At 35.3% G+C, this 26955-nt stretch overlaps 5 protein-coding genes across 14 annotated transcripts; 3 read left to right on the top strand and 2 right to left on the bottom strand.

The window, feature by feature from the left end:
- Positions 1-676: 676 nt before the first annotated feature.
- Positions 677-9841, top strand: LOC118648728. Of its 10 annotated transcripts, none has more exons than XR_004965413.1 (7): positions 4198-6074; positions 6262-6514; positions 6839-7020; positions 7176-7212; positions 7293-7376; positions 7595-7634; positions 9575-9841. XR_004965413.1 is itself a non-coding variant. In XM_036295117.1 (6 exons), coding segments are annotated over exons 2-6 (552 nt in total). In that variant the 5' UTR covers positions 5754-6066; positions 6262-6269; the 3' UTR covers positions 9576-9841. The 10 variants fall into 10 exon arrangements, 2 of the variants coding, with proteins under 2 accessions (XP_036151010.1, XP_036151009.1); XR_004965410.1 differs by having other exon boundaries at positions 7152-7212; XR_004965415.1 differs by having other exon boundaries at positions 6839-7025.
- Positions 9842-15494: 5653 nt separating this feature from the next.
- On the bottom strand, positions 15495-16616 carry LOC118648727. The gene is made up of 4 exons (XM_036295115.1): positions 16568-16616; positions 16298-16492; positions 15883-16155; positions 15495-15796 (listed from the first exon to the last, which is right to left on the bottom strand). Exons 1-4 carry the CDS (start codon positions 16614-16616, stop codon positions 15495-15497), a joined length of 819 nt encoding a protein of 272 aa, XP_036151008.1.
- Positions 16617-17128: 512 nt separating this feature from the next.
- On the top strand, positions 17129-20281 carry LOC105828546 (serine/threonine-protein phosphatase 2A activator). Its single transcript, XM_036295129.1, is given in 10 exon segments — positions 17129-17685; positions 17759-17844; positions 18451-18684; positions 18791-19008; positions 19118-19242; positions 19375-19479; positions 19589-19636; positions 19639-19694; positions 19759-19791; positions 19793-20281. Coding segments are annotated over 10 exon segments (1071 nt in total). The 5' UTR covers positions 17129-17642; the 3' UTR covers positions 19916-20281.
- A 113-nt stretch (positions 20282-20394) lies between these two features.
- LOC118648732 (GDP-fucose protein O-fucosyltransferase 1-like) lies at positions 20395-22635 on the top strand. The gene is given in 9 exon segments (XM_036295126.1): positions 20395-20703; positions 20784-20899; positions 20969-21049; positions 21051-21093; positions 21185-21214; positions 21217-21560; positions 21902-21967; positions 21969-22139; positions 22206-22635. Coding segments are annotated over 9 exon segments (1146 nt in total). The 5' UTR covers positions 20395-20594; the 3' UTR covers positions 22392-22635.
- Positions 22502-26260, bottom strand: LOC118644100 (carnitine O-acetyltransferase-like). Its single transcript, XM_036295127.1, is given in 15 exon segments — positions 22502-22933; positions 23029-23124; positions 23127-23175; positions 23303-23627; positions 23703-23822; positions 23931-24031; positions 24143-24330; positions 24466-24631; positions 24690-24843; positions 24911-25083; positions 25174-25309; positions 25376-25451; positions 25454-25505; positions 25579-25657; positions 26106-26260. Coding segments are annotated over 15 exon segments (1920 nt in total). The 5' UTR covers positions 26114-26260; the 3' UTR covers positions 22502-22736.
- Between the last annotated feature and the right edge of the window lie 695 nt (positions 26261-26955).

Below are 26955 nucleotides of genomic sequence, written 5' to 3'. Positions count from 1 at the left end.
TATATAAATTAAAATTAAAATCGATAGAAGCTCTGAATAATGTCAAATCTTCCCCCGCTCGGACGGGGGAAACGCATAAATTTATATAGAAAAGAAAATCCAGAAGATAGAATACTGAAATTGAATAGAAAGCAGAAAGCTATTGCGAAGTCGCAAGAGTCGGAAAAGAGGAAAATGAAGGAACTGAAAAAGTTATGTGAAAGAATCGAAGAGGATACAAAGGAAAATGAAGGAGAAGTAAATTTGCAAGGAATTTCGGATGCTGCTATGGATGCTTCCGCATTAGAAGAGATCGAACCGAGTCAGCAAGGTCATACGGAATTTTATACTGTAAATATACCCACAAGTAATATGTTTGAACTGAAAACGGTCGGAGATGAATCACGTGCGTGCGGCGTGGTAAGTAGTGAGTCAAATACAGTTCCTACAAGAACAGATGTTAGCCAAAGAACGAATGTACAAACCGATCGCGAAATTTATTTTAATATTAATGGTCTGTTAAAACATATTAAAGATATAGATGAATGCGAATTAAACAATTTAAAATCGCTAGGCAAAAGATTCGATAGATCATTTAGAGGATCAATTAGAGTGTCCTGTAAGATTATTAATAATGTATTAGATAGAAATAAGGGTAGGAATTGCGTTAGAATTGTTACATGGTGCCATAAAATAAGATTATACCTTTAAAGATAGATATGCAGAAAGCCAATTTAGCTAGTGTTGAATTTAAAAACATAAACGAAGCAAACAATTTTCTAGATTTGTCAGAGAAAGATCCCGAGAAACTCTTCATTGCTTTTATTGAAAAAAGAGTTTCCACGTGCAAGGGAGTAATTACAGACTGGCCTTTTAGTATACAAGAAATGTGGGACAATCTAATAAAGAAAGATGATATACAAAAAATAGAACGCATGACTAAACGATCGTGGGACCAAGCAACTAATAAATATAATATTAAACCGTTAAATAATATAATTATTACCATGAAAGGAGATAAAATTAAGGAAAATTTAAAAGTATATGATAACTTCACTTTTAGCCTAAGAGTCAGACCGTATGTCGAACCTGTAATGCAATGTTTTCAATGCTTCGGATACGGACATATGAAATTTCAATGTAAGAATGATACTAGATGTATTAATTGTGGTGAGATGGCACATGGCCTCTGCTCAAGAATAACTTCGTGTCGGAACTGTGGAGGGGACCATAAATCTAATGCTAGAAATTGTCCTATTTACCAAATAAATCGTGAATTTAAAATTATAATGGCTTATAATAATTGCTCGTATCACGAAGCGAAACGTATATTATCGGGAAAAGAACAAGTACCCATACACTATGATAGATTTGTGGATCCTACCGCGTGGCCTTCAATATCAGAACGTTCGACGGTTAGAAATAGCTCGCGAAAAGAAACATGTACCGAACAGAAGTCGAATTCAGAGTTTAGACCCATCAAACAATACAACAACAGTCAACAAGGACAAATTAAAAGCAATGTGGCTTATTTAAGAGAACGGGATAACGTAGAAAAGAGAAAGTTAAACTACAACACACATTTCGCTCAATTTAATCATAGACAAAATGAAATAGTTAAGGATAATTACGGTATAGCTCTAAAATCACAACAAGTTAAAGTAAGAGATAGTAATTATAAAGAAAATATAAGCCCTGAAATAGCTGAAAATATTTCAATTATAGAAGTAATGTGGAAGAATTCTAGAGAATTCAGAGAGATAGTTATAGACTTGGCTGAAAGATTTAATTCAAAAGACAGTGATAGTAGTAGTAATAATAGGCAAATAGATCATTATAACTTGAACGAACATATAGACGAGGAAAAAATAAGGCAAAATAGACAAAAAATGAATAAACATTTATTTGAACTGAGTAAAATCAAAGAGGCTACGGCCACCTTAAAAGAAGTTGGTCAAGTAGAGAGAATGATAATAATACCCAATTACGTTAATTAATGGCTAAGCTAGTTTTGTGGAATGCTAGAGGGATAAAAGCTAAAAAAGCGGAAATTAGCAATAACATTTTAGATTTCGATATAGTTGCTCTTACGGAAACAAAAACTAATTTTAAACAAACTTTGTATTTTACAGGATATAAAACTATAAAATCTGATAATCGAAATAATAGTGGTGGGGTGGCCCTTTTGGTAAAAAATTGCATTGAATTTGATATTATTAAAGATTGGAATGTTAGATCGGAAAACTTTGATATAATAGGTATTAGGACAAAAAATTTATCAATTAATTTGAATATTATAGTTATCTATAGAAAACCTGGTTCTGTTGAAGGTATGACAACATGGCAGGATTTGTTGAAGTTTGATGGGAATGATCAGGATTCAATAGTTATGGGCGACTTTAACGCTCACCATAGTATGTGGAATTGCAGAAACACAGATCATAATGGAGAAAGATTATATTTATCAATGCTTAATAAGGGCTATATATGCCTCAATATGAATACAATGTCTAGACTTAACTATAACAACGAGTCTCCATCGAATTTGGATTTAATTTTTACAATAACAATTTATCAGATTTTATAGATTATAAACAAATAAACGATACTTGGGGATCGGATCACTTTCCCATTAGATTGGTAATAGATTTAATATTTATCCCATACAATAAACTTTCTAATAGAATATCAAAAAAACTTACAGATTGGACTCGGTACTCAAAAATAATTGAAGATAAATGGCCTATTGAAAAAAAAAAATTTAATCAATGCCAGACCGATCCAACAGAATTTTTTAATTTTTACAATAAAGTTATTAGGGTTATGATAGAATCAGTTAATATCGCATCAGGGAAAAAGGGAAATAATACAGTAGATGGTAATAACAAAAAGAACGCTAACCATAAAGGCAATAGTATACAACACAGTTCAAAAAAAAAGAAGTATAAACAGCAGGTTAGATGGTGGGATAAAGAGTGTCAGGATATATTTGATATCAGGAAAACAAAATTTAATAGATGGAGACACACAAAAGACAAACAAGATTTTATAATCTACAAAAAATACAGAGCTTTAGCCAGGAAAACTTTCAATCAAAAAAAGAATGAATGTTTCGTTAGATTTTGTTCTAATATAAATAGATTTACAAGTTTTACATATGTGTGGAATGTCATGAGAACCTTTAAGAATGTTAAGAAACGGATTAATTGGAATAGATGGCAAATAAAAGATAGAGAAACGGAAGTATGTAACACTATTGAGGCTTTGTCCCCGGCATGGGTGATGGGAGATAGGACGGTATCGAAATTTATAATCAACGCATCAACGTATTACGAGCTAGATCAAGAATTTGAAATGAATGAATTAATTAGAGCTTTGAATATGGTTAGAAGAGACTCGGCTCCAGGTTTAGATCACGTAGATTATTTAATGATTAAATACTTACCTAAAATTGCTCAAAATACTTTGTTAGACATATATAATTGTATTTGGAAGACTGGATTTATTCCAGATGACTGGAAAAAATTTCAAGTAATCTTTATAGATAAAGTCGGAAAAGAAAAGGTCCGTCCTATCGCCCTATCTTCTTGTGTTGGGAAAATTATGGAACGCCTTGTAAATGAGCGGCTTATCTGGTGGTTGGAAAGGGAGAAGATATTATCACATACACAAAATGGTTTCAGAAGAGGCAGATCTTGCGCGGAAAATTTAGTCAAATTATTTGCAGATGTTAAGAGTTCCATGCTAGTTGGTAATTACTCCCTTGCTGGTTTTTTGGACATTGCATCGGCATATGACAATGTGGATTTGGATATCCTCTTACAGAAGCTAAAAAATATTAGATGTCCGTCAGGTATTATGTTGTTTCTACTAAAGTGGCTTGTACCGCGCGAAACAGAGTTTGTTGTGAGTAGCCAAAAATATGTTAAGAAATATGTCGGCAGAGGACTTCCACAGGGAGCCGTTCTTAGTCCTGTCTTATATGCACTATATACCAACGAAATCACAAAGGGTGTAACGAATGATATTAATGTGTTACAGTTTGCGGATGACATCGCGATATATATTAGTAGTAATTCAAGAATAAATAATAGAATTTTATTAGAAGTTGCGATTGACAAAGTTAGGAAAAATCTTGAAATGTTAGGCTTATCACTAGAACCAAAAAAAAACTAATTTAGTAGAGTTTTCGAAGACTGGATTTGATAGAAATCAATACATTAAGATTAAGGGCACTAAGATTATGAATCAACGTTCGGCAAAGTTTTTAGGTGTGTGGTTTGATAACCATCTCTCCTTCAGTAAACATATAACAGAAATTAGAGGTAAGGTAAATAAAGCTAATTCTTTATTGCGATATCTTGGCGGTGTATCGAGAGGTATAGAAGTCAATACGTCACTTATGTTATACAAAAGCTTAGTAAGATCTATTATGGATTATGGCTCTTTTGTTTATGCCCCTAATAATTATAATTTACAACTAAAATTAGAAAGAGGACAATTCCTTGGAATCAGAACAGCGTTAGGATATCGTAATAGTACTCCAAACAATGTTATTATGGCAGAGTCAAAAATTATGTATATTAGAGACAGAGCACTTATGCTAGCAAAAAATTTATGTATTAAAATCTTTAAATATGGAGAAAACACGATCAGGAATAGTTTGTGTTTACTGAGGGAGAGAGAGCTATATGCAAATTATAGAAACCCGGCTACTTGTAGAAGTGTAATTGGAAAGGCATGGGATCATATTATGGTAAATAGAAAGAAAGTAGGTTCACCACTAGATACGTTTGAATTGTGGAATATGTCATATAAACAAATAACTGATAGAATAGATTATGATGAGGAGATCGGTGAAACAATTAAAATATTAAAACCTAATAAGATTCCATGTAACAGTAACGATATTAAGAGCTATAATTATCAAGATATTAATTTAATTAGAGAGGTTCAACATAAATATGAACTATCGGAAAACTCATTAATTATATATACGGATGGATCGAGTGGTGAACAATGCACTTCTGTGGGTGCCGGTTTGGTTTTTGAAGAACATGAAATAGGCTATTATGTAAGTTTGCCGAAACAATGCTCTATATTCTCTGCGGAAGCGTTTGCTATTAAGACTGCCATGGAATTAGCTATGAATAAAATTATAGATAGAGATAATGTAATAATTTTTTCGGATTGTAAATCGGTCTTACAAGCTCTTAAAAACAATAGATTAGATGTATATCAGAATAAGTATATATTAGAAATTAAAAGACTGCACTCTAGATTCAAAGAATCGACTAACAATAAAAAAAAGATGATATTCGTTTGGATCCCATCGCATCGAGGTCTGACTGGTAATGAACTCGCGGATATGTTGGCGAAACAAGGTGCGGAAGAGCCAGCCTCATCTGAAATAGAGATACCGATAGGTGATCTACGAAGATTTTATAAAGAGGAATCATGGTCCCTTACTCAGGAAAAAATCAAGAACGAATTTAGATATAAAGGAATGTTTTACTATAATAATTACTATAACAAAAATAGTAAAAAGCCATGGTTTAGTTCGATGAACACTGAAAGATATTTTGTTACATTAATTAATAGATTAAGAGCTAATCATTACAATCTAAATGCCTCACTAGCAAGAAAAGATTATATACCGGATTCAAGATGTGAATGTGGAGCTGAGTCAGAAGATTTTGATCACCTGGTATGGCAGTGCCACAGGTATGACGCGGATAGAATTGATATGGGCATCCAGTTGTATCGTCGTAACATAGATGGTGTGGAGAGCATTACAGAGCTTATTAGAAAAGAGAATTGGAAGAAATTGTACGTGATATACAAGTTTGTCAAGAAAACAGGAAGAGTAATTTAAAACTGAGTCTCGAGAGCGAGCAATATTATTATAACACCTTACGACGTCATATGACCACATATCCCCGTGGGAGGTCGAGCACGTCTGGTTTTCGTCTTAGGACGTAAACTAACCTCCAAAAACCCCCATGTTAAAACTATTGAGTTAATCAAAGTTTACGTCACGAAATACTTTGTATTTTTATCCTGATATACCGTGCCCTGAAACATTTTGTAAGCATGTATGTTCCATTCCGTTTTATTTACAATAAGTATTTTTGCAAGCAGGATGAGAATTCATGTAAAAGATATTTAATTACTAAAAGTATATTTACATTTTTGGTGGTAGCTAGAAATGACATATTTTATTTTATATATTTCTTTTCAAAAACCATAAAGATTGCTATGGATATATGATATTATTTATAGCGATAATAATGGATTCTGACAAAAAGTGGCGATCAACATTAGAAGAAGGAGAAAGGGAAAGATTAAGAATGATAAAAGAGAAATGGCGTTTTGAACAAGAATTGAATGAACGAAAGTTAAGAATGATTGAAGAATATGAAAGAAAACGAGCAGAAGCACTGAAAAATTGCAATCAACAGCCTGGATTACAACATAGGAATGATACTTCACAACAAAGTGGAATTAAATTCCTTGACTATGAGCATTTTAATGAGTATATAATACATAGAAATTTCAAATTTCAATTTAAATGTTAAGAATTAACACAAGAATTAAACATAATATTGAACTTTTGAAAATAGTAACAGGATGGTAATACATACCTAATCTTTTTAAGATAGTATTGCAAAAGCATGCCATATTTGTAAAATTTGTAAATATAAATATTATCTGAATATAATGTAAAATATAGTAACAAATATAATTGCAATATAAAACATTGTTCTTAAACTTACTATTTCTTTTTATGAGAAACAAATGTCTCAAAAAAATAATGACTTAGAAAAAAATAATGTACTATTTTTTAAAATAATCTTAGATGGAAATCTAACAAATCAGTGATCAACAACAGTTCAGAAGATATAATTGACAAGGAAGAACTATATAAAATAAAAATAACTATTAAAGGAAGTAATCTATCAATGAAGGATCAAAGTACATCAAAAAAGATTGAACGAGATATTATAAATGCAAACGAAATAATTCTCCCTCGAAGACCAAGTAAAGTATATCAATTTATACTATTTTGTTATAAATATTAAATGTTTATAATAGAAAAATTATTTATGCTATTTGAAAGTTATTTATGTTAATATAATGTAATTATGTTAAATATTTTCAACATAATAAAGAATTGTAATTTCAACATAATGAAGAATTGAAATTTCATCGTTATGAAGATTTCATCGTTATGTAATATTCATAATCTAAACTAATTTCAAATTGAAATCAAAATTAGGGTAGAACTAATTTGAAAAAATGCTTGATTATAGATGAAGGTTCTTGCCCATTGTTCAAAGGAAACGAAATCAAGATAGCTGAGGAAACAATTACGAGACTTTCACAAGATGAATTGGGTACTTATATATTTAATTAAAAAAAAAGCAATTTTTGTTTAATATATTTTGTAATGACAGTATTATTGATGATTTTATACATATATCTTTGTTAAAGTAATCTTGTTCAGTATTTTATATCTATCTATGAAATAAAATAAAAATAGATATCTGAATTACAATGAAATTAAATGTAGCAACTAAGAAAATATTTAAAAAATATATTTGAGCTATCTTAGTTTCAGAGAAGTATATGTCAAATGAAACTCAAGACTATTGGTAAGTGTATATAGAAAAATTTATGTGCATGCATGCATCTGTACTGCGCACACGCGCACACACACACACACACACACACACACACACACACACACACACACACAAAATGATGTGAAACATTGGTTATACAAAAATGTTTTAAACGAAAATAGTAGAGTTTTACAAAATCTGTTAGCTGGTGACATTATTTTTTAATTTGGAATGAAAAGCTCCATGAATTTGTCACTATAGAAGTGACAAACCGTGGGGTCCTTATCTCTGCTGACACAAAGATTTTTGTGGAAGATTTTTGTTCATGGAGTTTTTCAAGGTCATTCTAAATTCAAAAATAATGTCACCAACTAACAGATTTTATAAAACTCTATTATTTTTGTTTGAAACATTTTTCCAAAAAATTAATACTTTCCGAGATTTGACTATTCGGCAGCCCGAATTTTTCATGTTTGACTGGTTTTCATGTTTGAATGGTACAAAGTTGCTCAAAATTTGTGAAATTGTTCTTTTAGTTTCCCTAATGTACTGCAAAAAATTGAAAACACATCCACTAAACGGTTGCTGAGTTAACTTAAAAGTATTTTAATTTTCACTGATTTTACATGGTATCCTTTTTTATCTTATGGAAAAGGACGATCTTGATGGATGAAACAGCTAAAAAAATATAGAAGAAATAGTACTAGTGTTTTGAATTTTTTTGTACATTTAGTATATGAATAGATGAAAATATCTGCCAAGTTTTAATTGTCTTCACTACACCGTTTTAAAGAAATAAAATATAACTTGAGATAATTGCATTTTCATTGTCAAAAATTTAAACTCGTAAGTGAAAAAAATCGCAAATACGTAAAAAATACCTTTGTAAGAATAAAAATAAGACTCCAACTATTGTTCAAGTTTCTTACATCTAGATTTACTATGCGTTAGGCATAGATATTTAAGTATTTCAAATTTCACTTTTGTCTAAGATTGTATGTCCGATACACCCTTAAAGCTACTTCACAAGCTCTTCCATAACGCGTTATGTTATGTTAAGTGTTTACTTTAAACTTAAGCTTATACTTAAAAATAAAAATTAACGCACATAATCCTTAACGTAGAAAATAATTTAAAAATTCACGTTAAGGATTTCTTCGTGTGTTGATTTAAGTTTAATTTTAAGTACGAGCTTAGATTTATATGAGATATGTAATGCGTGAGGTGACGTAACGCGTTACGGAAAAGCTTTGTATGACCTTATACGTATTTATGCGTGCATCTTATACATTGTGAATAAGGTAAAGTTACAGACAATTATAAAAGTATTAGGCCTATGCTTTTTCGCTGCACTGCTGCACTGGTGCAATAAGTTAGAATGAGAAAAAATATATTTATCTTACTCTACCCTGTTGCACTAGTGCAGTAGAGTAGCGAACAAGTACAAGGCAATTGAGTATTGCTTATACCATGGTGTATGAATACCATGGCTTATACCAGGCCTGTCCAACTCCAACCCAGCTCGCGAGCCGAACGCGCTTCCACCTCTCCTTTAAAAAATGCTTTAATATCTATTCTTTTTTGTTTACTCTACTCTCTCGAGAAGGAGAAGTGGAAGCGCGTTTGGCTCGCGAGCTGAGTGGACAGGCTCAGCTTATACTTATTTTTCACTTCATTTATGAATGAAGCGAAAAAATAAGGAGATTTTAAAAATATAAAAAAGAGGGTGTCTTTTATCGGGAGAAACTAAGAAACCCTGGATTTTTCATGGAAAATCACGCCATTCTATAGGCGGTTTTACCATCTCCGGTTACCTTAATTAACCGACTGATTATTATACTGATTAATATACAAGAAACTAATTTTATTTGCAACATACCGTTGTGGTTTATTTTTATTAGACAAATTGTGAATATAATAATAGTTTGCATATGACATTTTAACTTGCTGATTGATTTCATACATTGTAGATAAAATTGTCAAAGAGATCCAAGACATCCAAGACTGTTTTGCTTTTGGAAAGAAGGAAAAAGCAACTGGCTGAATACAAGAAGACAGTGAAGAAGACTCCAAAAACTAAAACTAAGAAAACTGAAAAAACTGAGAAAGATACTACGAAAACCGCTGCTCCTGTCAAGCAGCCAGTTAATAAGTAAAACAACAATTAAATAATATCAACACTGTTGTTGACTCATATTTTTTATCTCTGTCTTCAAATAAAAGGCGAAAAATTAAAATTGGTTAGGTGTATTCTTAGAATTTTTATCTTCCTGCACTTTGTTAATCTTATGAGGGCTCTAGCAGACTAGCGCAATTTCCGTCGCGCGCGACGCGCGATATCTAATGGGCGTACATAGATGAGCGGAAAGGCGATCGCTCATTGGACATCGCGCGACAGAATCGCGCTGGTCTGCTGGAGCTAGAGAGCCTCCCTGAGGGAGAGGGTGGCAAACCGCGTCTCTTCTGATTCGATGAGGGTGTTAAGCACGCGGTCACATGATCAGGTTATCGCTCTCTCTCTCTCTCTCTCTCTCTCTCTCTCTCTCTCTCTCTCTCTCTCTCTCTCTCTCTCTCAGATGAGGCTCACTAAACAGACAGAGAGACCGCGTCTCTTTTCTGATTCGATGCGGACGTTCACGTGATTAGTTTGCCACTCTCTCTCTCTCAGAGGCTCTCTAGCTGGAGCCATAAGGAAAAAATTACATGATCGCTGCTCTGGCCTAACTGTAAGGGTAACGTCCCATGGCGCGTATTGCGATACGCGCGTATCGGGCGTATTAAATTTCGACCAATGACAGACGATCCGCCGTTTTTGATACGTTGACGATCCGCGGAAATTCATAATCGAGCGGATCGCACACATATATATGCACAGTCGTATAATGTTACATGGGGTGCGTTCTTAAATTCGCAACGGATGCAGCCAGATACACCAGAATGTCATTCCATCTTTGTTACTTACGGAAAGTTGAACAAAGATAGAATGACATTCTGGTGTATCTGGCTGCATCCGTTGCGAATTTAAGAACGCACCCATGGCGTGTGCACTGGGCGGTGTATATAATTTACTTCTTTTTACTATAACCTCTTCAGATTTATGAGTACTACGCGTGGTACTCCTTCTTGTCACTTTTTGTGTACTTCTTATGGGCACGAAAAGGTTAGAAATGGCCACGCATGCTTGTGTGTGTGTATGTTCGATACGCCGAAATGTGACTCTTATGTCCCATGGAGCGGATTACGCGGAAGCAGAATCAGCGGATCACTAATCACGGGATCGTTCTAATCATAGACCTTATAGATATGGACTGGCAATTGCTACAGTTTGTGTATAGAAAACGGTGTCCAGAAGAGGTGTGAGAGAGAAACAGACTTTTTAGTACTTCTTTCTCTAAAGTTACCGGAAATAACTATCGCGCATGTTAGCACACATGCATACATATGTATATACATATATATACACACACATAAGTTAAAACACGTGACCAAAACGTATCCAATCATTGGATTTCAATGTATAATATATACAAGCATGCGCGAAACATATTTCCGGACTCTTTAGAGAGAGAAGTATGGACACGGTTTCGCTTGGTATTGCCAGTCCATATCTATAAGGTCTATGGTTCTAATAGAACCTTTTCAAAAATTCCGTTGAAACAGTCCCATGATTGGTGATCCGCTCGTTCCGCTTCCGCGTAATCCGCTTCATGGGATATAAGAGACATATTTCGGCGTACTGAAAGCAGCGGAATGTCTGTGATTGGTTGCAGAGTTCGATACGCCCAATACGCGCGTATCGGGCGTATCGAACTGCGCGATCAATCAAAGATGTACTGAAAACGGCGAATCGTCTATGCCCTAGTTTACACCGAGCACTTGGTACGCGTATCAAGTAGTGAATTTAAGCTAATCAGCCAATGATTAAACACATTCACTAGTTATTTACTATTTGATACGCGTACCAAGTGCTCGGTGTAAACTAGAGCTATGCTCTAGTTTACACCGAGCACTTGGTATGCGTATTAAGTAGTGAATTTAAGCTGATCAGCCAATGCTCTAGTTTACACCGAGCACTTGGTACGCGTATCAAGTAGTGAATTTAAGCTGATCAGCCAATGATTAAACACATTCACTAGTTATTTACTATTTGATACGCGTACCAAGTGCTCGGTGTAAACTAGGTCTATGATTAAACACATTTACTAGTTATTTACTATTTGATACGCGTACCAAGTGCTCGGTGTAAACTAGGTCTATTGCCTAGTTTACACCGAGCACTTGGTACGCGTATCAAGTAGTGAATTTAAACTGATCAGCCAATGATTAAACACATTCACTAGTTATTTACTATTTGATACGCGTACCAAGTGCTCGGTGTAAACTAGGCATATAACTGGTTGCAAAGTTCGATACGCCCGATACGCGCGTATCGTAATACGCGCCATGGGACGTCACCCTAAGGGTGCGTTCGGGGAGACGCTATTAGCGTGTAGCGTGTTCGCAGGGTAAAAACAAAACGAATGGATTTTTATAAAACACTTTACTTCTTACTTTATTCGTGGATATTGTTACAGAAGATTTTTTAACTCGCCTGACTGAAAACATACCGAAACTGAAAACTAGCTACTCTATCTATTCTCTTTCTAGGGGGATTTCGCCTTGGCCAATCAGGCCCGTGGACAAGTTGATTGAGCGCTGCAACGCCACAACACTCCCTCCTAATTTTCTTGGAATGTTACTCGTTTATTCGTCTTTTTTGTAGATGTGTAAGTACAAATTGGTGGTGGTGGTGCAGCGTCTGTCAAATTTGTTGCGTTTTCAGTTTCCTCGGTAGGTAGATATGCCGGTTTTAGTCTTTCTGTTGAAATATTGCATGGTCTTCCGTTAACTAGAACAGTATATAATTTTTCATTAATTTTAGCCAATACTTCATACGGTCCTTGGTAAGGTGGTTGTATGGGGCGTCTTACTGTATCATCTCTAAGAAAAACATGTGTTGCTATTTTTAGATCCTGGTATACAAACGGTTTTGGAGAACAGTGATGTGCGACTGGTTTGGCTCGAATTTTTCTAATTCTTTCTCTTAGGTCTTGGACGAAGATTTCGGGCTTAACTGGCTGCTCCGGGTCTTCAAAAAATTCTCCTGGAATTCTTAACGTTGTTCCATATAGTAGCTCTGCTGTAGAACATTTTAAATCGTCTTTGAAAGCTGTGCGTAAACCTAAAAGTACTGTTGGTAAAGCTGTCATCCAGTCCTGATCGTTTTGGAGGTGACATGAGAGGGCGGACTTCAGAGTGCGGTGCCAACGCTCTAATATGCCATTAGAGGCGGGATGATATGGTGAAGTTCTCGTTCGTTTGCATCCTATGAGATTAGTTAGGACTCTAAAAAGCTCTGCTTCAAACTGAGTACCCTGGTCAGTTGTGATAATTCTTGGAGCGCCAAACCTTGAAATCCACGCTGAGAAAAAGGCTTTTGCAACTGATTCGGCCGTTGCTTCAACAAGTGGAACTGCTTCTGGCCATCTGGTGTATCGGTCCATCATAGTGAGACAATACCTGTAATTACTAACTATAGGTAAGGGTCCAATGATGTCTAAATGTACCTGATTGAATCTTTCATCCGGAATTGCGATTTTGTCGGGGATGTGTTTGATATGCCGATGAACCTTGGCCCTTTGACATGGGAGGCATGTTTTCACCCAGTATGTAATATCTTGTTCATATTAGGCCACACGAATTTTTGACGGATCTGGTGTCGTGTTGCTCTTCCGCTTGGATGTGCCATGTTGTGGACGGTATTAAAAATCCTTTTGCGTAAAGCTTCTGGAATGTAGGGTTTGATTGCTTCCTCGGTACACTCGCAGTATATTGGATGTGGTGAGTTGGGCAAAGTAAATTGTCGTAACTTTAAGTTTGTTTTTCCGTCCAAGATTTCTTTCAATTCTTCATCGTGTTGTTGTTTTTCAGCTAGTTCTTCTGTGGAGACGATCACTGGGCATTCTATTGTTGCAATTCGTGAAAGTGCGTCTGCTGCAACATTGTGTTCTCCTCGTAGATAAATGATGTCTGTGGTTATCTGGCTGATGAGATCTAGTTGTCTGATTTGCCTAGGTGATGCTTTATTAGCTTTTTGTTGGAAGGCAAAAATCAAAGGCTTATGATCTGTGCGAATAGTTAGTTGTCTTCCTTGCGCTAAATCTTTAACATATTTGATTGCTTGATATATAGCTAGCAATTCACGATCGTACGTGCTATAATTTCGTTGAGCACTATTTAGTTTTTGTGAGAAAAACATTAATGGCTGTGGTTTTCCTTCCACTATTTGTTCCAGTGTAGCTCCAATGGCTGTGTCTGAAGCATCAGTCGTGAGAACTAGCGGTGCATCCTCTTGAGGGTGTGTGAGCATTGTAGACTCTGACAAGCTTTGTATACACTTGTCGAAAGCCTTGTTTGCTGGTTCAGTCCAGATAATTGGTCTTTTATCATTCTTTTTACTATCTTTCAGATATTCGTTAAGGATGGCTTGATCATGCGCTGCGTTTTTAATGCATCTTCTATAATAGTTTAACATACCTAAGAATCTGCGTAGTTCAACGATGGTGTTAGGTTTTGGATAGTTGGCAATAGCTTTTATCTTTTCAGGTAAGGGTTCAATTCCTTGGTTAGATATCCGATAACCCAAAAAGTCGACTTGTTCTTTCCCAAAGGTGCATTTGGAAGTATTAATAGTAACTCCTGCATTTTGTAGTCTTTTAGAAACTTCTTGTAGATGTTGAACATGTTGCTCTGATGTTTTTGATGCAATGAGAATGTCATCCACGTAACAGTATACATAATCCAGGTCTTGAAAGATGGAATTCATATAGCGCTGGAAAGTTTGCGCCGCGTTTTTGAGTCCAAAAGGCATTGCTATAAATTCAAACAAGCCAAATGGTGTGATAACGGCTGTTTTTGGTATGTCCTCTTCGGCCAATGGGATATTATAGTATGCTTTTACTAAGTCGATGGTAGAGAAAATATTTCTGCCATGCAGACCGTGCGTAAAATCGTGGATATGAGGTAGCGGGTATTTGTCAGGTACTGTAATGGCATTTAATCCGCGATAATCGCCGCATGGGCGCCAAACTCCAGTTGTCTTTTTCGGAACAAGATGTAACGGTGAGGCCCAAGGACTGCTGGAGGGTCTGCAAATTCCTGCTTCGATGAGATATGTAAACTCGGCTTTCGCTATCTTTAGTTTCTCTGGTGGTAGCCTACGGAAAGGTTGTGCCACTGGAGGTCCTTTGGTGATAATGTGATGTGCCACTCCGTGTGATTTAACTGTAGGAGGTTGTGATGGCTTCGTTAATCCTGGAAATTCAGCGAGTAATTTGTAAAAATGTGAATCCGGTCTGATTGTGGAAATTGTTGTGTGAGATTTTGAAATTAATTGTCCCTTGCACTCCATTCCTGTGATGTTGTCCTGGATGTTCCTTTTGCGAAGGTTAACTGACAAGTTATAGTGGTACAAGAAATCAGCTCCCATTATTGGTGTTGATACATTGGCTACGCAAAATGTCCATGTAAGCGACCGTTTCAAACCTAGGTTAAGTGTGAGGATTCTCTCTCCGTAGGTCTTAATGGGTAGCCCGTTAGCTGCGTATAGGGTTGCCAGATTAAAAATCAGAAAAGCCGAACACAGCTGTTAATTTAGCCGGACATTTTAGCCTAAAACCCGGACAGTATTTTTTTACTTAAAAAAAACAGTATTTATTACGTTTGGGATTGTCGCTTGCCTTAGTCGCTTGCTTTTCGTTTGTTTTGTAAGAAAAAGTGCTATATTTTTATTATGTGCAAATTTGTTAGACAAAAGCCTAACAAATCCGGACAGGCCGGACAAGTATAATTTTAGCCGGACTCAACTGTAAAAAGCCAAACATGTCCGGCTAAAGCCGGACGTCTGGCAACCCTAGCTGCGTACAGTTGTAATGCTGATTGTTTTGCTTTCCTGTCTATAGCTTTCTTTGGCAACAACGAGATGTCTGCACCGGTGTCTACCAAGAAACGTAATCCACTATTTTGGTCCTTGACATGGAGCCTGCGCTGATTATAACCGTCGGATACGGCTCCTATTGCCGGCGGCTGCTGGAGTTTTCCCGTTGGGCTAAGGGATGTTTCGAGTCGCATGGGAGTAGGCATTTCCAAGCTTTCTCGCCGAAACGCCGATGATAATAACATGTAGTTTGTGATGTATCCTTTACGTTATCTTGGCTGTTGGATCTCTTATTTGTTTTGCCTCTAGATCTAGTACGTGCTCTTCTTTTTCCTATAGCGGCTACGGACTTAGTGAGTTTACTGATTTGATTGTTTAAAGTCTGCATAGAGTCCGGCTGCGAGACACTTGTTGAAGCTATGGTCCCATGTCCTGCTCCTCTGTCGTGTGCTTTATCGGCACAAGCTGCGAGTTTGTCAAGGCTTACCTCATCTAACACAGCTAACAATTCTTGGATTCTGGGAGGGAGTCTTTGAAGCCATAACGTCCTTAACATGTTATCGGTAACGTTTGTGCCTGCCAGCGTACGCATTTCTCTTAATAAAACGGAAGGGGCCTTGTCACCCAATTCCGTGGCATCGAGCAATGTCCCGCATTTGTTTTTCGAGGGAATCTGAAAAACGTTCTATTAGTGTGGCTTTAAGTGTTTCATATTTACCTGTCGTTGGCGGTTGTTCCAGGATGTCGGCTACTGCGATCATCGAATGTTCGTCAAGATGTCTGACGACTGCACTATATTTGATCTCGTCTGAGCGTATGCGGTAGGCAGTAAATTCGCATTCAATGGCCGCGAACCATAATTTTGGCCGATTTCGCCAGAATGCAGCCAATTTCACGTTGCGAAATTCATTTGCTTGAATTTCAACGGGTTAGTTTATGTTATCTTGCATATCCTCCGTAGTTTGCTTGTCCCCTGGAGAGGTATTACCCGATTTTTCACTTCCCGAGGCGTGCTTGGGCGAATGGTCGACCGGCATGTTTACTTGCAAAATTTTTTAAGGCGAGAAAAATGTTCGTGTCAATCGTTATCTGGTTCGAATAACATCACGTCGGGGTCACCAATTTAATGTAGCGTGTTCGCAGGGTAAAACAAAACGAATGGATTTTTATAAAACACTTTACTTCTTACTTTATTCGTGGATATTGTTACAGAAGATTTTTTAACTCGCCTGACTGAAAACATACCGAAACTGAAAACTAGCTACTCTATCTATTCTCTTTCTAGGGGGATTTCGCCTTGGCCAATCAGGCCCGTGGACAAGTTGATTGAGCGCTGCAACGCCACAAGCGCTACCAGCATCAGTCCATCTTCATTACTCATTAAAAGTAGAACAAGGATAAACTGATGCTGATAGCGCTAATAGCGTCTCCCCGAACGCACCCTAAGGGTGCTGTCCCATGGGCCTCGGAAAACGGAATCGGAAAGGCGGATCACCAATCACGGGATCTCTCTAATAGAACCGTTTTACTAATTCCGTCAAAACGATCCCGCTGATTAGTGATCCGCTCGTTCCGATTCTGTTTTCTGAGCCCGTGGGGAACCGGCCTTAAATAAAATTTCGTAAGGTCGGCACACGAATTTCAAATAGCAGCTTTTTTGGCGTGTCCGCATGACATTTTTTTAAGTCGTGCTTAAGCGAGGTGAGAGATTGACAATCGAACGATTTCGTTAGAAGGTCATGAGAGTCATTAATTATTACCTCTGTCTATAATTTATTTACATACGTCATATATGAAATAATTTACATGGCAATTTACGCGCTACCGTTGCCCGAAAGTGTCTCTTATCGCGGCGCTGCGAAGAAAACGCTTCAGTATTAGGTTAGGTTTCATCGCATTCCTCCTATCCGGGATAGAACGGGATAGAGCGATAACGGATGATCGAGTCATCTAATTGCGTTTAATCGTCGCGTCTAACTAAAATGCTGTCAGTTGTTAAAAATACCATTGTGTTGCCTTAACGGAGCCCATTGATATCGTAGTCAAATCCTCAAGCGTTCATCATGTCAACGCCAAAATTTCCTTTGACAGGAACACATATGTCATGTATGTATCTTATGGTATATGTCTGATAATTGATTGACATTTATAAAGATTGCGCTTCAATATGTCGTTTTAGCCAAGCCACATGAATTTGTCGTTCCAAAAAAGCGCGTCAAGACACAAAATGATTTGGCACTTTGGAAAAGATCAGAAGCTTACTATGTAAGATATTTTCTCTAGTTGTTTATTTTTCATTACTATCTTGTATTTATTTTAACTGCTGACCATAGAATGTATTCTGTTATGTATACATATAGTGTGGACAAAATTATTGGGACAGTGCATGTGGCTGTTATCACAAAATAAGTATTTTTGAAGAAAAGAATAACAAAGTGATTATTTCTGTAAAAAATTATATATATTTTTATAACTCTTTATTCAAAAGTAAAGATTTTATTTTTGTAGTTATCATTATTACATATTTCTTGTAGTTCAATCAAAATTAACATTAAAACTCTCATATCTCTTTTGTTTAATAATAGAGGATAGATTATATTATCATATGAATATGTAATATATTGATTATGCCAATAATTTTGCTCAAGGATAAAGCATTTACAAAAATATTTATAATTATATTTTTATTTATTTATATTATTTCTTATAACATAATTATATATAAAAATAAAATTAAAAAATTTTAAGAATTTAATATTTTTCTGCCATTTTTTTTAAGAGAAATAAGTCAATAACTAACTATATAGTGTCATTATATTTGTCCAGCACTTTATATAATATATACATTTATAATATTTATATAAATAAAAGTAATACTTTTTACATAAAATATTGTTTACAGGAATACTTGGGTTTATTTTAGCCTTAAACGATGCTGTTCAGGGACACGCTTTGGATGCAGAATGTCCACAGTCACCTGCAATAGGCAGTGTTGTACAGATGTTGAACAAATTTGATGCATGGATAACAGAAATTCCACCTACTGAACAACCGCAGCGATTTGGCAATAAATCGTTTCGCACATGGCATGAGAGACTGCAGCAGGTATGTCATATTGGAGTTGTATTTAAAAATATAAAATTACTCATAAGAGTAATGGAAAGCTATACAATTTTAATTTAAAAAATTATAATTAGTTTTACCGTTACAGAATGCTGCAGAGGAATTGAAACAAGTGTTGCCAGAAGATTTGCATCGCGCAATTCCAGAGATAGTGGAGTATTTATATGAAAGTTTTGGGAATCCAACTCGTATTGATTATGGAACAGGTCATGAAATGGCTTTTCTCATGTTTCTCTGCTGCATGTTCAAAATAGGCGTGTTTGAAGAAAGTGATAAGATTGCTACTGTAATAAAAGTATTTAATAGGTATTTTAACTTTATAAATTGGATTTAGTTTATTACATAGTTTTTCTGATATTTTTTATAATTACTTATTTAGTCACAGTTAAATTATTTATTTTCTCGATTTATAAAGGTACCTAGAATTGGCACGCAGACTTCAGTTGACGTATCGCATGGAGCCTGCAGGTAGTCATGGCGTTTGGAGCTTGGATGATTATCAATTTGTGCCCTTTATATGGGGAAGTGCTCAGCTTACTGGTATTAATTTTTGTGTACTTATATGAATATACTTTTCATACATGTTTACTGATATAATACAATGTGATTCAAGAAAAGTTTTTTTGCTTATAGAATTCATGATATTTATCTTAATACAATTTAATGTTTTAGGACATCCACGAATAGAACCACGTCACTTTGTAGACCAAGGTATCGTGGAATCTTACAGCAAGAAGTATATGTTTCTTGGCTGCATCGAATTTATTTTAAAGGTACGTTGTTCAAATTTGCAAAAATATGATGAAATTTGTCTGCTCTTATTCGCATGAATTTACGATATTAAAAGATTAAGGATCTTTTAAATATAATAATTACGTTTTATTAGGTAAAATAGGACCATTCGCCGAACATTCAAATCAGTTATGGAATGTTAGTGCGTATCTTCGTGGTCGAAAGTGAACAGCGGTCTTGTCAAAATGTATCAAGTGGAGGTAATCAGAATCAATGCGTGTTACAAAAAAAAGAATTGTTGCTTCTATCGTTTTTATTTTCCAGGTATTGTCAAAATTTCCTGTTATCCAACATGTTTTTCTTTGGTTCTCTGCTACCATTTACACCAATGGTTCCAAAATGTTCTGAACCGATCATCGTCCCAAATTACAGAGGAGCCCCTGTTGATGACAATGACCCACCACCAGCAGTGCCGCAATGAAATTATATACATAATAAATATTGTTATTGTGGACTACTTTACCACACTTTTCCCAGTATTTATTATAAAATTGTACATTATTACAGCCCTTCGCTCCCCTTTATTCTTAATACTTTTATCGCTTTGAATGCATTTCTTTAGTTTGTAGAATTTCATGTTATAATCATTATGAAGAAGCAATATCTTTATATTTTGTTAGGACTGATATAAATCATAATATTTGATGATGTGATCTGGAGTTATTTAAAAAAATTGGTAACGATTTGTTAAGAATGTTATTTAATGTGATGAAAGCTTGTTTAGAAAATTTAATGTGCTCAAAATGTTATGATTCTGTAAGCATTAATTTGCTCTTAATAAAAAAAATTATATTACGCAGAAGTAAATCTGTGTGAATTTTAATATAAATATCGCTTTTATTTTTGAGAAATTTATTTCTAATTTGTAAATCGCGAAGCGAATTCTTTACGTATTTTTCTGAGCGACGTGCGTCTCCATGGAAACCGGAAAACTAGAATCAGCTGTCTCACAACTCATTGTAGACTTAACCTCATGCGTCAGATCGCGCAAAAGTTGTTGTTTGTAGTAAACGTCTAATTCAAACGTATTTTACAGGAATTCGCGAATATATTACACCATTCTTACAAACAAATATTGGCAAACTTCGTGACACATTGCGATGCTGAGGATATCGATTTTCACGTTACTTTTGACACATTTTTACGCCGCACTTAGCCAGAACGTTGAGATTGACGTGAATGGCTATATCGTTTATTGTCCCTGCATGGGTAAGATCTCGATTTTATCACATGTACGACATTATTCCATGATAACAACATTGACAATAATCTTGGCGGTTTTATTTCAGGACGCTTCGGTAATCAGGCGGATCACTTCCTGGGAGTCCTCGGATTCGCCCAGGCCTTGAATCGCACGCTGGTGCTACCGCCGTGGGTCGAGTATCGTACGGGAGAGACAAGATCTGTAAGCGCAGATTTTACGTATCTACGAAATTCACAATTACGTATCTAATATCTATAATTCTGTTCTCAGATACAAATACCATTTGATACCTATTTTAATGTTTCCCAAGTACAAAGTTGCCATAGAGCAATATTGATGGAGGATTTCATGAGGGGACGTCGCGCCGAGGAAATGGCCACCTGAAAAGAGAATATGTAAGCTCTACTGTCGAGTCTTTCATTAAGTAAGATAAGCAAGTTTTAATGTCAATTTTTTGGAATGAGATAAATCCATTTTCTTCCTCAGCTTTCTGTTATGAGGCCCGCATAGGGAGCATGGGACGTCCTGCAACGCAAAACAAGGGAATCCGTTTGGTCCATTCTGGGACACATATAATATAGATTTTGTTAAATCAGAATTTTATAAACCGCTTCATTATTACGATGTGTATTACGCTCAAACGAGACAACAACAATGGCAGCAGCATTATCCACCTGAAACTTGGCCGGTACTAGCTTTTACAGGCGCACCCGCTAGTTTCCCGGTTCAGCTTGTGTACAAGCCTCTGCAGAAGTGCCTCAAGTGGACCAACGACATCCTGAATAAAGCAAAGACTTTCATAAAGGAAAAATTGCCAAGGGGCGCATTTGTCGGTATACATTTGCGAAACGGAATCGACTGGGTATGTGGCATTTGGTGAAGATATTTTTATATGGAAAATATTTTATTAACATTCTATCAAGAATAATGATTTCTAAATAAAAATATAAAAAATTGTTAATATTAGATGTTAGATGACATATAATATTAGATGTGTGAATATACAATTTAAATTGAGAAGGCATCAACCGATCAGAGCTGTATCTTAGTACACATTTTGTGTGTTGTCTTTACATATTATTTAATTCTTCAAACTTGAATGTATACAATGTATATAAAATTCATACAAACTAGTATTTTCTTAATTTAATAAATAATTTATTAAAAAATATTCATAAAATATATTTTGCGTTTGCTTTTCAGGAGCGCGCCTGCGAACATATACCATCTGCGCCGGATCTTTTCGCTGCTCCCCAGTGTCTTGGTTATCAAAAATGAGCGTGGCAAAGCGACTCTGTCGATGTGCCTTCCATCATTCGATGTAATAATAACTCAGCTGAAGCGTGTTATTCGCAACGGCAACGATGTCAAGTCTGTATTCGTAGCATCCGACAATGATTACATGTTGGACAAACTTGGAGAAGCCCTGTCGCGTATGAAGGTAAGCTCATATATTCATCATATCGCCATCGTGTCGCGAAGTAATAATGTTATCGTCCTTATGTAGATATCAGTGTTCCGGCAGAAACCGCCAGTATCCCCACATTTGGATCTAGCAATTCTTGGAAGGTCTAACTATTTTATAGGAAATTGCATTTCTTCTTTCACCGCTTTTGTAGCCAGAGAAAGGGAAGTCAGGGGCTATCCAACATTCTTCTGGGGTTATCCTCCCAGAACCAGAACAGAACTGTGATATATTTTGTAACGTAATACCTGCCAAATGCGCATAATGTCTTTTTGATCATTTTTATATTTATATATTGAAAAATTTTTAAGTGATTCCATTGAGATTAACGTTATATATTTAACGTTATATGTTTATTGTATGACAAAATACAATTGTAACATATATAGAGCACCAAGTCAAGAAGATGGTACATTCTGCAGTGTTTTGGATCTTTAGTATATATTTCGTAATAAAGTTTATACAAAACAAATCCGCTTGATTTGAGCATGTTTATTTTTACTTGCTATCGCAAGTATAAAAATATCAAATTGGCAAATCTTCCGTCGTAACAAAAATGGAATTTCTATATTTTCATTCACTTCCTATGTCTCGCATGTCGCTTAGTGTCTGCCGTAAAATACGAGCAAAGTCTCTCGTATTGGTCTCACTACATGATTTAAACGATGAACAAGCAAATAAAATATCCTTCGGTCGTGGATTGTAGCAGCAAGCATAACCATCTGGAACTACCGGTCCATAACACATAAAAGACTCTGTTTTATAGGCACCTTTAAATAAGAGAAATGTCGATTAGTGCATTTATCTTTTCATTAAAATATTTTCACATTTTATTTCCGCCAAGGAAATTCTTTAGAAGCCAAACTTTGAATTACCTGACTTGACGTTAAATTGAAATATGTACTTTTAGTATAACCAATATCTTTGTACAATTCTGGGAGCTCCATTCCTTCGCTTTTGCTATCATTTTTAAGCCAAACAGATGCCGATCGACACCTTGACCAGTCGCAGCCTGGAGCAAAAGAGACGTTAAGTTGAAATGCACATTTGATTTTATCAAGAGACATAATAATTAAAGATGTATTATAATTACAGTATTATAATCCTTACTGTAATTATAATTATAATGTATGCCTCACCTGTGCGGCGTATTCTTTATGAGCGTTTATTGCTTTGATCATCAATTCCTTTTTTTGTTGCTTGCTCTTGTGTTTCTCGGGAAGCATAGCTTTCGCGAACTCGACCGACTCGGTGCTGGTAGACCTAATACATTCGGTTCTGGCGTTTATGAATCTTCGTAATCCCGCACTTTCGTAATGAGCCGAGGCCTTTCTTTGTAAATTATAGAATGTTACTTGCATCGCGATCTGAATAAAACTGTCAGGACTCAGTTTAATCGTTTTTATGGCGTCCGCACCGAATTTGTCGAATGTAAAACATTCCATGTCTACGTCATCTGAAAGCCTAAGAGATCACATGTGTATTTTCTACAGTAATGACATAATTTGTACTACAGTAAAGGGAGTATGATTAACTTACTTGTCTACCACATCAGTAGCTATATCGATTGCACAATCTATAGTGTCATTAGTCTCGAACTTCAAAAGTTCTGGTCTCGGAAAATCCATAACTTTACATCCCTCGCGTTTTCTTTTGCTGCTCTGAAAATACATACAAATTTTATTTGCGCTTCACTACGATGGCATTATTATTATTATTATTATTATTATTATTATTATTATTATTATTATTATTATTATTATTTACATATATTTTAATACGTAATCGTGAAGGACAGCAACTGGAACTCCTTCGCATGGACTGTGTTCGTATTCCATGCCGATATAACCGTCGGCAGATACTATAAACTGTAAAGATATATTCCTTGTTCATCTTGGCTTCACAAGATTTTTATCTATTTGAAATCGTTTGATATATTAAATTTATTTATAATAGATGCTGATTAAATGTAGTTTTACCTGCACAGTCTTGTCGTGCCACCTATTACCGGCATTTACAGAGCTATTATAGCCTGTCATAGTTTGAATCGCTCTGACAGAGGCGTTATTTTTTTCCTTAAAAGCATCCTTGGGTATATCCTTATCCAGACATAATACAAACAAAGAAGTTTCTATATCCTTGATTATATTCCTATTATTACCCAGTTCTGAAAGTACAATAATAATGATTTGAGACAGATAATGATTAGAAATTACACCAAAAAATCGTGCACATTCGAAAAGGCAAGAAACTTATTGCGAAGGTAAAAGGAACATAAAAAAAGACAAAGACTAAAATAAACCTAAAAGTAAGCTGTAATCCTTTGCCCAAGTGTCTCGATCGTTCCCAGTTAAAATTCCTACAGGCTTTCCCTGGGTGCATGAGCGATCCGCGATATCTTTCATGGCAGCCACAAGTTTGCCCTCGCTTAAAATGCCACTTTGATCAACAACGAAAAGTTTAAAGAACTGTAATATAAACAAAATGTATATGCCACATTGTTTTCATCGGGTTAATTACACTTACATTATTATTGCTTATAATTATTATGTGTTTTGCCTCATCTGTGTGCAACAATTTGTCGACTTTTTCGTTGGGCTGCCTGTGCGTGCCGAGTATTAAGGCATAAGGCTGCATGTCGAGTGGATCATTACGAGCCATTTCTTGTTTCATCTTTCCACTGTCATTTATCAAACGAATGTATCACAAGGAGCATAAAAAACACTGAAAACTGCAATAAAACTCACCTCTTTACCATCTCATTGTAATCACACACTGCAGTAATGAGACGCGCTGCATACACATATATGTCATCTGGTCGCTGGAAAGTAATTGGTGGTCCAACATTTCCAGGGCTGGAATGCACGATCACAGGCATACGGTATCCTAGATATGCAGTTTCCAGCCACCATTCTTTCATCTAAAATGACCAAATGTTAATTTGTTCATTCCCTGAACTGATATATTAATTTTAAAAAATATGATAGACAGATAAAGATATGATAAGCACCCAGTTATCAGTGTTTTGATATCTTTCAAGCAATTTTGCATGTAATTTAGGTCCTGCACCTGTGTGGCTTATAAAATCACTAACAATGCTCTCTGTATTTTTATATTCCTTGTCAGTCAACAACGGCTTTAAGGATCTGTAATATCATTAATAAATTATGAATAATGGACACTTGAACTTAAAAAGGTACAAGGACACGTACTTCAAGTAACGTTCTGCGGTTTGCTTGAGATCAGGTACAGGTTGTTTCGGGATCGGTTGCTTATTTAGATTAACGTCGTTATAGGTACCGCGCGAAGAACGGGCGATGTCCTACGCAGTCCATTGTAGACCTGTTGATTCAATCATTTTACTGAGTTTCTTTTCTCCACTTTCTATACAAAATATACAGATGTATGCACTTACTGTATACTTGGACACATTGGAGAGCGTCTTGTACATAACTGGTTTCTCTAGAGAACTCGGGCCTGATACCACTGTACCGCTACAGAACAAAGATTAACAGGTATTATTGACATTTCGAAGGCGAACGATATCGCTGATAACAAAAGATGATCGTGAAATAAACGTTATCATGTAGTCAATAAGCTCACTCCTCTCGCTTCGTTAAGATGCCTCACGTTCTCTACTTAATGTCAAGTTTCAAGAATATCCCAAGCCATGTGTCACACTCGCTCATGTATTAGATTATGCAGGTGCATCAGGCACACGTACACATATAACACAAATAGCCAACCTAAATCAGTGCACGCGCATTGAATGATCTGCGTGATGACAGTCCCGCATCTCACCTAAATATATTGCTATAAATTGTCGCCAATTATGTCATGGACTTTGGACCAACCGATTGAAATAATTTAGATCCGCTTGCAGTTCATATCATATGTATCATCTAGTGGGTGTGTTTAGAATTATTTTAATAACATACTTACGCGTCCATATGATGAGAATCCTAATTCTTAGCCAGGTAAGAAAGTAGTAAAGTGAACAGGAGCAAACGTACGTTGTACAGGTGGTCAAAGTTGGTCAAAGTCTAATGCGAAGCAGAAGCGTGGACTTGGACATTATTTACGACTTTCTCTTTGCATGTGTGTGTGTGTGTGTGTGTGTGTGTGTGTGGTGTGTGTGTGTGTGTGTGTGTGAGTCAAATATAAAATTTTATTTACAACTAATTATATATATTTATATTCAGTATACAATGGAGTCGTAAAATATAAAAAATATACTTATGACTCCAGTTGCATGCAAATTGAATATAAAAGTACATGAAAAAAATATAATAAATATAAATGTTCCAGATAGCACAAAATATTATCATAAATATTTATTTATAAATATTTTACACATTTATTTTCAAAAAATATTTTTTAAAGATTATATAATTATTTTTCATAAACCATTTAGAAATGATACAAAATTATTATCAACAATATATATTATAGAATATATTTTTAAATATACTGAAAATTAAATATTTATGGTATATAAACTTGACATATTTTTTATATTCTTTGATAATAATGGTATAACTATTTGTTTTAAATATTTTCATAAATTTTATCATAATTTTTTTTATACCTGACAAACTGGACATAAAATATGTACAAATATTTAATATTAATATTTTTCCTTCTTATAAATATTTTATAATATTTCATAAATATTTTTTGCTATCTGGGCCCAGACAGCACACAATATGTGCATAAATTTATGATAAATAATATTATAAATATTTATTTCTATTTTACATATATAATATAAATGAGGAACATATTTATATAC

This window comes from Monomorium pharaonis, unplaced genomic scaffold (assembly GCF_013373865.1).
Source record: "Monomorium pharaonis isolate MP-MQ-018 unplaced genomic scaffold, ASM1337386v2 scaffold_633, whole genome shotgun sequence".
Classification (NCBI taxonomy): Eukaryota; Metazoa; Arthropoda; class Insecta; order Hymenoptera; family Formicidae; genus Monomorium; species Monomorium pharaonis.
This window is presented reverse-complemented; position numbering and strand designations above follow the sequence as displayed.